Source organism: Pseudorasbora parva, chromosome 1, assembly GCF_024679245.1.
Source record: "Pseudorasbora parva isolate DD20220531a chromosome 1, ASM2467924v1, whole genome shotgun sequence".
Classification (NCBI taxonomy): Eukaryota; Metazoa; Chordata; class Actinopteri; order Cypriniformes; family Gobionidae; genus Pseudorasbora; species Pseudorasbora parva.
The window spans coordinates 5,585,855-5,598,523 of NC_090172.1; the positions used below are offsets into that span (position 1 = coordinate 5,585,855).

A 12,669-nucleotide genomic window follows, 5' to 3' on the forward strand; every position below is an offset into this window, starting at 1 on the left:
TGTGAACTTTGTGTGTTTCTGTGTGTATTTAAGTTTAAGCGCAATAAGAAGTGAAAGAGAAGTTTAAAGGAGCTGTATGTAAGAAATGTATTTCAATTAATCATAAAATGGCCCTGATATGTCACTAGACATTAAGAAATCATGTTAATTTCAAATACTTATTTCACTGACAACAGTAGTCCAGCCAGGATGTTGTCATTTAAAAGTTGTTGTTGCAGCCCTCAACTGACGTTGACTTGTTGTGTTTTGGTCTAAAGCTCCACCCTTCACCTATCGACCAATCACAAAGTCAGTAGTGTTTTGGCATCCAGGTTGCCAGATCTGCTCTAGTTACCACAGCTGCAGCTACAAACTTTCCTGCTGATCCTGCAGCCAATCTGGCAACTTCGAGTCAGGGGGAGGGGGAGAGGAGATAGTGACTGCAGTACCAGTTTTGGCCACAATCTTACACACACTTCCTTTAATACTCATGGGACGCGTCGTCTGATGTCCAGCTTTCTGTGCGTGTGCTTCGGATGTGTATGTGCATAGAAAACCATATATCAGAAGGTTAGATGATATAGCTTTAAAACGCATGTAGATAATAAACTTGCACAGTGATGAAGAACTGCAATGCCACGTGACCAAACAGATGTTGTCATTTTTTTAGAGTATCGGAGGCATGAGCTGTAAAGGCTCCGCCCTTGTCTAAAAAGTAGGGTGGGGAGCAGCAAATCATTTGCATTTAAAGATACATGCACCATAACAGCATTTTTTTTTTCTTCCAGTCAAAAAAATGGGCATTTACAACATGGTGTAATACATGATATTAATTACGTATTATTTATAACTGAGACACATTCTGGGTACACCTGAGATATTTAATGCACAGTTAATTCTTTATTTTTAATCATATAACAGTACTACATTTTACCTATTTCCATTTTATTTGTCAACTACTCTTGCGCTTTTACACCAAATCAAACAGCTTTCTACCTCTCCCTGAGCACAATCCTCTTTGTGTCCCCCAGAGGGAAGTGCTAAAGGGCTGTGCAGGGCAGGACACACCTTACCCCCTCAGATAAGAGGCTTTCAGTCAGAGCCCTGGGGCTTTTAGCAGGACGAGAGGTGGGAGGGTGTGTGAACTCCCACAACGGACATTACCCTAGTGTTCTGCTCCCTGGCTCATAAAGGAGAAAAACGTTCTTACTTTATATGCTCTTTTCCTTATGTCAAGGACACCTGGGATCATTCATTGCAGGTCATTGGAATGGACGCCAAGCTCTCAAGTGCCCGAGATAAACGAAGACCTAAAGTGTTTTTCAGCATCCATTCCACCATCACAACATCATATGTCATGCATACAGAGCAAGGCTTTGAAGAGAACAGAAGCAAGGAGAGCCATCCTTCTCTCCCATCAGCTACCGTTGCCAGCCGCTGGCTCAATAGGACCTTGAGAGCTGCTGCCAACAGCACGTCCTCCAGGAACCTGTGATTCACAGCGCGTTGTGAAAAGACTTGAGTTTAGTGTGTGAGAGAGAGAGCGTGTGTGCGTCCAGAACAATGTCAGCCAAGAATCTAACGACTAGAGAGCGCTATTATTCCTGTGCTTTGGGTGCATGCCATTTTTTGGTCATTAAGTGAGAGGGAAGGGGGAGCGAGCAAAACAGATCAAGTGAAAAAGATTAAGAGGAAGACAGGAAAACAGAACATGACAGAGGAGGGGAGAAGTAAAATAATTTAAAGCACATTGGGTTTTTTGGCGTTCCAGACAGGATTCTGGCTCTGATATCTCAGGTAACTGGTCTGAAGAATAATCAATGACAAATTTCATTTAAACTCCATGTGGCCTTCTCTCTCAGCTCTGCCTGATGTTCTACCCAGCCTCCAGAAAATACAATAAATAGATTTTGAAAATGCATTTAGGCTGTACTTTTATTATAGGCAATGGCAGGCAGGCATTGTGAAATGAGATTCAAAGCAAGGTCAAAGGACCAAGTGCATCAATCAGTTGTCAATTTAATTTTCCCACTATGTAAATCAATAACCGCAATCAATCAAAACAGCGTACTAAATAAACTAGACAATCACATGAGAAGTTCTCAGAAGGAGATGTAAGGATCACCAAAGGATATTCTTTATAAATATTTTTAAAAAATGACGGCATTTAATGCTCTAGAAGCTGTGTAGCTCTAAATAGACAGCATTTTAAGTAGTGATGCACCTTTTTTATATATCGTAATGGTTAATAGTGGATATTTAATCATGGTAGGCTAACTCTCAAAATAGTTTTAGCAAGTTATTGATTATGGCAAATGTTAATGTATTTGGTTATACTAGATCTGCTGCGCTGCTGATTATTATTGCTGCTACTGATAAAGAGCAAGGATGGACATGCTACTGCTAAAAGATACACAGACTGAGCATGTAAGATATACCTCACAAGCAGGGACTTTCTGAGAGGGAAATATTACCCTTAACTTCATTTAAACCCTGGTCCCTGCAGTTGAAACGCACCGAGAACCACCCCAAAGTTAGCCTGGCTCTGCCCTCCTACGTACTTCCGCTTAATTTTCTTTTTCCTTCAGTACTTTGCCTGGGATTGCTGTATATTCTCTGGTTTTCTCCAGTCAAATTTTAACCGGTCTAATCAGCGAACAGAGGGAGTGGCTGAGAATGATGACATTGATGTCGCGTGCTTGCTTGAGATGACATAAGTGACCAAATGTTAGCGAATCGTTCTGGCAGATTTCTCAATGTTAAGTGCTTTCTTAATTTTTCCAGAGCTATATGTAAATCGCATGGCAGATCAAGGCAGGTGGTGCTGGGGGAGTCGGAGGGTCTCAGAGTAACTCTGATAACGCGCAGCAGGACAAGCCTACAGCAAACACTCAACAAGGCTATTTAAATGTAGAGCAAGCAATCTCACTGGTTGCAGGATCAGCAGAGACCAATCAGCTTGTGCCATATGGTAATGATGTGATTGCATGTAGAGGACCCATCAGTCTACGCTGATATTTCATTAAATACTAAAAGGACTTTGTTAAAAAAAAATATATATATTTATTTTACTATTATTGTATGTTTTTTGCTTTGTGTTGCATATTAAGCACATTGCGCACGCTTATCTCTAACGTTTTTCGAGACGTTTTTTGGCACCTCTTTGTGTTCATAGCCAAGTGATTTTCACTGGCGATGTGCCGAGAGAACGTGCAAACTCACTCCCTGATAGTAGATGCCACTTTTGATTGGATTGCAGCTCAAATAAGATTCAATGAAAACTCACCATTGTATCCTATTTGGTCTATAGTTCCTCTCCATAACAACTCCCTCTCATCAAGATTTTGGTTGTCGCTGGGGCGTTTGTCATAAAGTTCTTTGTGTTCAGACACCAAAGAGACTAGCAGCTCTACATTCATCTTGCCTCGCTGCATCTTCTTCTTAATCTGCTTACTTCATCTTCGTTGTCTTCTTAGTTATCAATGTGTGGCAAGACAGTTTTGCTTTTGAGCGCCACCAATTCGTGTTTTACTGTAACTTCAGCAGCTCCAGGCACGTGAACAAAGGCACCAATCTCATTGGTCGGACAGTTCTTTTTAACACACTTAAAATAATAATAATGCTTGTGAGTTTTACGCCTGGCATTTTGCCTGTCGGTGTGAACACTTACATTAGCGCCCTTTGTTTCGTCACAATGCGTTAAACGGTGGCGATAATCACACGCGATAATCATCCCGGCATGAACTGCACCAAATACCATTGGAATCAATTTTCAAATCTCCGACACGCTTAACATGATGAGTACTATATATGTAGCACATATATGAAGAGCGGTCTAAATCAGTCACTTCTGATGGTCCATTTCTGTGAGGATAAGCCAACTATGTACAGTAGTCAGCAAGGCAGGTTTTAGAACAGGCCAAGCAATGGCCCATTACCCTCATGACCTTGCAGTAATTGCGCTGGTGAATGTAGCCCTGGCTCCTAATAAGAGAGGAAATAGACCTACCAGTCAGATGTAAAAGTCATACACTGAGACATGGACACAATTAGCAGTTAATGCAGTTCCCCGGTCCAATCACATCTCATTACCCCTCACAGTCAAAGTGAGGTAGCCCAGACCCCACAGCTCGCCGTGAGTTTGTGGGAAAACTACAAAGATGTGACGTGCCAGATATTCCACGCATACTCAGGGCGGATAAAGTACGTGGGGGAAAAGCGGGACTCCAGGGGTTAAATGCAGGATAACGATAAGGTTGCAGGAAGTGATACAGTCGGCTCCCTAAGAAGTAGAGTCCTCATAACCCCCTCCGCTCCCTGCTGCATGAGCTCTTCCTGTCTCTCTATCTCCCCGCACCTCTGAACACAGTCAGCTGAACACAAGAAGTCTCATTGTTGCGCCTCAGCTGCCCGAGAGCCCTGCAGTCCTAAACGTCTCTTAACTGTTTCTGTTTGTGGCCTATTTACGAAACAGCTGTTGCATTCACCGATCACATGCAGCATGAAGAGCAAGCCAACACCTCTAAACCTTCCACCCAGCATCTACTTAAACATCCCGATAGTTTTATGACATATCCAGAGAGGACACTATTTGAATTGCCAAGCAAACAGATAAAGCTATCTGAAAAATGAAGAAACCAGCAACACTGAATGTAATGCCGCCAATCCCTGTTCACAAGTTCCTAAAACACCACTTTGATGTCGTATCTTTGTTTGAGAAAGCAAATGCTTTTCTATGGGGTATTGTACTGTAAAGAACTGAACGACAAAAGGCTCTCTGAGCAACACCCACACACATACTCACAGCACTCCCTATCCTCAAGCGTCTACATTTTTTGTGCTGAGGGTGAATTGATACTCAAGCTTTGAGTTTGTAAAAGGATCATCCAAAACATAAAGATGCAAGGTCAAGACTTCTTTTTGCGTGCAAACATTTTCACAAATAATATTTCAGTAAGAAAGTGTATGGTCTATGGTCTGGGTATACATGTTTTATGTAAATGACTAAGCTTGAGCATGTGATGGCTTAATTGGTATACTCTTATTTTTTAACATTAGAACAAGACTAAGAACAAATTCATGTCCGTATGCATGTGTTGTGAGTTAGGCAGACATTTTTGTGATAAGTATAAAATCATCCATGCAATTAGCGAATGAGACCCAATGTTTGGAATATTCATGGAATATTAAAGTTCTTGTTTGTAGGCTTCCTAAAGTCTTGATAGTTTCCTAAAATAGATCCAGCATAATGTGTTCATAAAAACATGTACTTGGTGCAATTGCTCTGTTGGTGTGGTTCATTTGAATAAGTGTGAACGGTGCCATCTGAAGTGGATCGAGAGCCCCTTTCAATAAACTCTGGTGGGGTTTAACTGAAAAATGAACAAAAACAGTAGACGTATTGGCACAAGATGCGACTGAAGGACAGAATGCTCAAATGCACCTGTTTTTTTTTCATCATACTATATTGCCCATCACAGCTCAGTACAGGCGTCAGAACCGCATCTCCTTACAGCAGAAATGTGTGTGTGTGATGGAGGAATATCTGGCACTGTTTTGAGTCCTTTACACATTTTACAAGCTCTTGGCGAGTTCTCAGCTGGTCAAAATATCCCCATATGCACACACAGTCATTGAGCGTATTTAGCACACAGCATTGTTTTGGATGTTTGGTGTACTGTCGTTTTTGTTCCAGACCAAACTATCCAAACTACAAGTGTGGACACATCGTAAGTGACAGATAAAGGTTCAACATCATGAGCACAACCTATAAGGTTTAGGAACGGAATTTGAGCCTTTGTCCCCATCTTTATCTCACCACACATCCTGTGGGTCGTACAGCTTTACCACACATAATCCCCCTAAGAATCCATTGAGCTCTGTGGCATGTACAGGCCTATCAGCTGTCATTCAACATTTGCAACTGGTAGAATTGCTACAGTTTGAGTCAACTACATACCTGTCAACATTTGGGAATCAAAATCCAGGAGAGATCCGGGGTGGGGTGGGGGTGGGGGGTGGTGGAGAGGAGAGGAGGAGAGATTTCCTCAAATAGACCCATAATAATAATACTTTTAATGTGTACCTGTGCTCTTCCTACTTGTATAACAATTTAACAAGTAGGAAATATACATAAATTGTTATCAGTTTGCACTGCATAAGTTATGAATTACATATAGATTAATCCTTATTAAAGATACTGAAGTTATTTAGTCAAGAGCAGAGCATATTTAGTGAGCAATTACTTTTGTTCTTTACATTGTCATTATAAGTGGTTACTGTCACTTTAAAAGATCTTCCGCTGTCGCACATGATGCGGATGTGAGATGCTGAAGTCGCAGTTACAAAACGCGTGACTGTCCCCCAACTGCTCCTCTTCAGAAAATTAAATTCACTGTCCCATTGATCACGGTATTTACACGAGGGTTTTGGTTTTTTGGCAGGAGTGCCTTCCGTCTTACGTCTATCATCCGTCTCTGTTTTGTTTTAGGGTTTTTTTCCCGTGTTATCACTCGTCATCTGACCTCACACACTAACCTCGCGACAACGACCACCTACAGTACTGTAGGCTACTACAGATGGCAGTTATCGCGAGGCTAGGTACAGAGCTCAGAATGGAAATGTTTTTGTTTTTTTCCTCCGGTATTAATATTTTTTAATAACGCAGGTTAAAATACGAGATATTTACAGGAAAATACTAATACGGGAGGACGGCAGGAAAGTATGGTAAAATACGGGACTTTCCTGGCCAAAACGGGATACTTGACAGGTATGGTCAACTATAGATATAAAGTCTAAATGTTAAACCATACACCCAGTCCTCAGAGTTGGAGATCAAGGCTGTGTTTCCCAAAAGCACTGTGAGCTGAAGTTGATCATGCAGACCACTGCCACAAATATTCTCTACGATCAACTTAGCTCAAAATGCTTTTGGAAAACACGGGTAAGAATAGTGCAGATATTTCAAAGAAATGCAGTATGAACTGAATTAAACAGAAATTCAATAAGTACCCGTCCTTAAAGTTCCAATGAACTGGAAGTTGAAAATGATTTTATTTCAGTGCTGTGACATATTTCCAAGTGAAACGGAATAATGAATAGATGACAGAGTTTAACTTCAACGCTCCCCCTCCATCTCTCACTTAACTTCAGTCTGTTAATCATATAAACCTATTCCTGTTCTATTCCTATTTTACTGTTCTCCGAAAAAAAAAAAAAAGTGTTTTTCTGGCACAGATGTCTGCTAAAATTCACATTCCTGGGTCTATATATCACATAATTGCGGTCTCTTCAACATGCGGACATGGAAAACAACCTGCGGGAAAAACGCAGACTTGGCAACACAGTGCAGTTGAGCTCTGTTGACATTTGACAACTAACGTTATGCGTCGCTACTTTGCTCTGATTGGTTGTAGGTCTGTCCAATTGAGGTCTTTCCTGGTTCGATTGAAACACGCCCCATAATCACAGCCCAATGGAGCAGAATCAGACTAATATTCTGACTAGAATTGAGTATGACCACGTCAGGCTAATAAAACTATCGCGTCTCTTCAGAACAATTGGAGTAAACCACTTAATTCATATGGATTAGTTTTACGATCTATTTATAAACTTTTTGTAGCATCAAAGTGGTAGACAAAGGATTAACCTGATTGGTTCTCACTGAAGCTCAAACGTGCTGGGTAACACAAGAATGAACCTCATTGGTTCTCGCTGAAGCTCAAACGTGCTGTGTAACGCGAGAATGAACCTCATTGGTTCTCGCTGACGCTCAAACGTGCTACGTAACACGAGAATGAACCTCATTGGTTCTCACTGAAGCTCAAACGTGCTGCATAAAGCGAGAATGAACCTCATTGGTTCTTCCTGAAGCTCAAACGTGCTGTGTAAAGCGAGAATGAACCTCATTGGTTCTCACTGAAGCTCAAACGTGCTGTGTAAAGCGAGAATGAACCTCATTGGTTCTCACTGAAGCTCAAACGTGCTGTGTAAAGCGAGAATGAACCTCATTGGTTCTCGCTGACGCTCAAACGTGGTACGTAACACGAGAATGAACCTCATTGGTTCTTGCTGACGCTCAAACGTGCTGCGTAACACGAGAATGAACCTCATTGGTTCTTGCTGACGCTCAAACGTGCTGCGTAACACGAGAATGAACCTCATTGGTTCTCCCTGTAGGCTAAATGTGCTGCGTAACACGAGAATGAACCTCATTGGTTCTCACTGAAGCTCAAACGTGCTGCATAAAGCGAGAATGAACCTCATTGGTTCTTGCTGACGCTCAAACGTGCTGCGTAACACGAGAATGAACCTCATTGGTTCTCACTGAAGCTCAAACGTGCTGCATAAAGCGAGAATGAACCTCATTGGTTCTTCCTGAAGCTCAAATGTGCTGCGTAAAGCGAGAATGAACCTCATTGGTTCCCACTGAAGCTCAAACGTGCTGTGTAAAGCGAGAATGAACCTCATTGGTTCTTCCTGAAGCTCAAATGTGCTGTGTAAAGCGAGAATGAACCTCATTGGTTCTTCCTGAAGCTCAAATGTGCTGTGTAACAAGAGAATGAACCTCATTGGTTCTTCCTGAAGCTCAAATGTGCTGTGTAACAAGAGAATGAACCTCATTGGTTCTTCCTGAAGCTCAAATGTGCTGTGTAACAAGAGAATGAACCTCATTGGTTCTTTTACATCAAGTGAAAATGCTTGATCTTCCTTTTCCCCAAACTGATGTGTGAGTTGACGAATATTTATATGAAAATAAAAGCCTAAATTGAATCTGTTCATCATATAAAGCGCTTGAGTATCTTCAGAAAATTTGAAGAAAATCATTCAATTCATATGGATTCGTTTTATGATCGCTTTATTACTGTTTAAAACATACTTATTACTGTTTAAAACATCAAAGTGTTAGTTGCATAAAGTGACTGTCAATGGAGGGACACAAATCTCTCAGATTTTGTTAAAATATCTTCATTTATGTTTCGAAGTTGAACAAACATCTTATAGGTTTGGAAACACATGAATGTGAGTAAATGGCAGAATTTTTATTTTTGGGTGAACTATCCCTGGAACTATCATCCTCAGAAATAGGAGAATGTGTAAAATTCACATTTGGGGTTTCAGTCAAACAGCTGTGTGAAAAGGGAAAAAAACGAATGGCTACAGCAAAATACCACCTGCAGAGAACCACTGTATTTCAGATGTTGGTGGGCGATAACTAGTCAATGTGACAACCAAGTGTGTGGGAACAGCCCTAGCAACATCACTTTTTAATAGTGTCTGCATGACATCAGAATGTCCCGCAGCTTTTTCCAGAGTCAAATCATTATGGCCATTGTGATTAGCATCCCTAATCTGAAAAAACTGCAGGTGCTCAGTTTGAGATAGATTTTACTTCCAGCCCAGAGGAGCGATTATTGCTCACCATATTCAAGACTTTTTCAGGTCAGGACTGGGTCAGGACTGATCTATATATGTTTAGAGAGGCAGCAGATACCTGAATGTATCAATATAAGGCTCCCTAGCAGCCAGATATGTGAATCAGTCTGGGTGAGTATAATAATTAACTCAGAGAGCCGGTCCTTCTGTCAGTCTGTTTGCAGTTTGCACAGTGCCAGACCACCAACGACAGGGTTTGGACCACTGAGGCACTGCATGCATGAGATGGCACACCACTAACAACCCTCAAAGCACACAAACTACAAGCTGTTCTACCACTTCTATAACTAAAAACATCCAAAAGTTTGTCTACAAGAACTTTGCTTTTAATGTGAAGTATGTTGGTGTTTCAAAAAGTTAAGCTATATGACTTTCTAATTTGCTCTTTGATATTGCAGAAATGTATATGCCGAGTTAGTCATTAAATTGTCCTATAAAAACAAGACCTGAGAAATGCACAGTCCATCAAACCTAAATGAGAAACACACACTAAATATATGGTGTATACTTGGGTCAAAATAATTCCGTAGAGCAGTAAAATTAACACCAAATGTGCAGCTACAAACAAAACATTAAATGCATTTGGTAACACTTCTCGCTATTAACTAATTGCTTATTAGCATGCATATTACTAGGATATTATTTATAAAGCACATATTAATGGTTTATTCTGCATGACCATATTCTACATCCCTTAATCCTACCCAATATCTAAACTTAAAACTAAGAGATAATAAGAGTTTATTGAGGCAAAAGTCATAAGTAATGGTGAGATGTGGACCCTTAACTAAAGTGTGACCATGCATCTTAACACGACATCAACAAACCAACTATTCCTGTTCTAGTGCGGACAGCTATCTGAATACATTGCTATTGTGTATTTTGTTTGTGGTCATCAGAACGGTGTCCAAACGTAGTGATCAAAACAATTTAATATAACACTAAGTTCTCACTAAACTTTAAACAGTGCTGAATGGTTTCTAAATGCAAAATACAATTTGAAAGAATCACCTCTCCATTAAAGGTTTCATCTCCAAAGATGCGCGCTCCACTCAGCAAGAGCACCAGAAGAGAATAAATTAGAGTCCGTCTCCACAGCAACGTGAACGGGTCATCCCATAATACTGCCATCATTCTCATCGGGATCAGTGATGTGGGTTAAACTCTTTAAAGTGTAACCAAAACTGCCTGTTACTAAAAACACAAAAGTCCACTGCACTCAGATTAAAATCAATATCATTGTGGGCTCGCGTCCAGTTGTCCTTTCTGCAGGAGTGCAACACTCATACAGTGAGATGTAAACGCCAATCCCAGAGTCAATAAGGTCCGATGCTCTGGCTGAAGTTTCTGAGTGTGTCAGGTATCATGTCCCGCGGGTGTGCCGACTTAATGCTCGTTTCATCCCACTCACGTGGTGCCTATAAAATTAATTACAGCTACAACCTACTTCAAAGCAGGCGCTGTGCAAACTTGCGATGCAATTTCCTCTTACGGTATGACTCTGTAAACGAAGCATGAATACCGGCTGGTGTTATTACGGTGCCAACGAATTGGGACAGAAACTCGCTGAACGGTGCCGTTGGTCGCCGCGCGGTACCCACAACACAAGAGCGTTCAAATTATTCGCAGATGACGGAAACACTCTCTGACACCTGCCTTGGATAACCGCACTGCTTGTAAAGATTTAATATGATGGGTTCTTCTCGATAAAAATCCCTGTTTTGCTCAGCTTTCTTGGACGGTTTCCACTTGGTTTCCGCCGCGTGCTCGCTGGTGGCTTGTGACGCCCCTCATGTGTGCAGCGAGCGACTTTGAGCCGAATCCTGCGGCGCGTCCCGCTGCCTTGTAAAGCTGGAGGAGGGGCACAACAAGACGGACATCAGTAAAGTAGCCAGTGCCACCTCCAGTCTGGACATTTAACACAAATATATGTGTTCCTGATCTTTTTGAGCCATTCATTTATAATAAAAAAGAAGAAGAAAAAAAGTAGACTTCTAACATGCGTTGCAATAACTTAAAAAATAAAATACACAAGTCTGTGGAGGCTTGTTTACACCATTGTTTTCTCACAATTCAGACTTTTTTTCACTCAACTCAGCGTTTATATCTCACAATTTTGAGAAAAAAAATCTGAAATCCATGATTTTAAATGATAGTAGGCCCTATAGAACCCCCTAAAGGGACATGGTGAAGGGGAAAAAAAACGCAAAATGTTTTGCGAGCGAACACAAAGATTTTTTTGGGGAAACGCATAGTTTAGGTGGAACGCAGAATATTTTTGAGCCAATGCAAAGTTTCTAGGGGGTACAGCAAACGCAAAGTTTCTAGGGTGAATGCAAAAAAAAGCATGTGTGAGCTAACGCAACGTTTCTCAAAGGGGAACGCAAAACACACAGTTTCTAGGGGGGGGGGGGGGTGCAAAGTTTTTGAGAACGAACACAAAGTTTATCTAGGAACACAAAGGTTTTGCGAGTGAAAGCAAAGTTTCTAGAGGGAATGCAAAACATGAGCGAATGCAAAGTTTCTGGGGGGACATAACTTTTAAAAGCGAACGCAAAGTTTATCTGGGAGCAAATTTCCTAGCAAGCAAACGCAAAGCTTCTCGAATGGAACACAAAATATGTTGCGAGCAAATGCAAAGTTTCTAGGGGGAATGAAAAACAAGTGCGAGTGAACACAAAGTTGCGAAGTTGCGAGTGAACACAAAGTCTCTCAAAGAGAACAAAAAGTTTTGCAAGTAAACACAAAGTTTTTTAGGGGAACGTAAAAGCATTGAATTTTATTGATATAACTTAAAAAAGTTAGTAACCTGGTTGCCTTAAAATTTTGAGTTTATTGAAATTTGAGTTGATACAATGAAGGAAATTTGTTTAATAAATAGAAACTTGAAATATTATTGTTTCTGAACCACTTAAAAAATGTGATAAATCATGAAAATAGCACTATTTGGCATGTTTCACTGCGTCATCAGAAATAAAACACACACAATTACCTAATATGCTTACAAAATCTTTTAATAATATTTTAATAAAGGTTGTCGAATCTCAAAAAATGTTCATTGGATTAACTCAAAATTTTAATTTCAATGAACTCAAAATTTTAAGGCAACCAGGTAACTTTTTTTCTAAATATTTTTTTTACAGTGTAGGGGCTGAGCTGGGTCAGAGCAGGCATAATTTATCTGGCTTTCTGCATCTCTACCACTGATCATTAGAAAGATTGGTGGTCTTTACACAGAAGGTTGAGAAGGCACAG

The 12,669-nt window shown here is 40.7% G+C and overlaps 1 protein-coding gene across 1 annotated transcript in view; it reads right to left on the reverse strand.

Moving 5' to 3' along the window:
• Window positions 1-11,237, reverse strand: part of mmp15b (matrix metallopeptidase 15b) — a 44,165-nt gene extending 32,928 nt beyond the window's left edge. The window contains exon 1 of the mRNA XM_067457148.1: window positions 10,426-11,237. Coding sequence (XP_067313249.1) covers window positions 10,426-10,554 — 129 coding nt within the window. The 5' untranslated portion in view covers window positions 10,555-11,237. The remainder of the gene's footprint in view (window positions 1-10,425) is intronic.
• Between the last annotated feature and the right edge of the window lie 1,432 nt (window positions 11,238-12,669).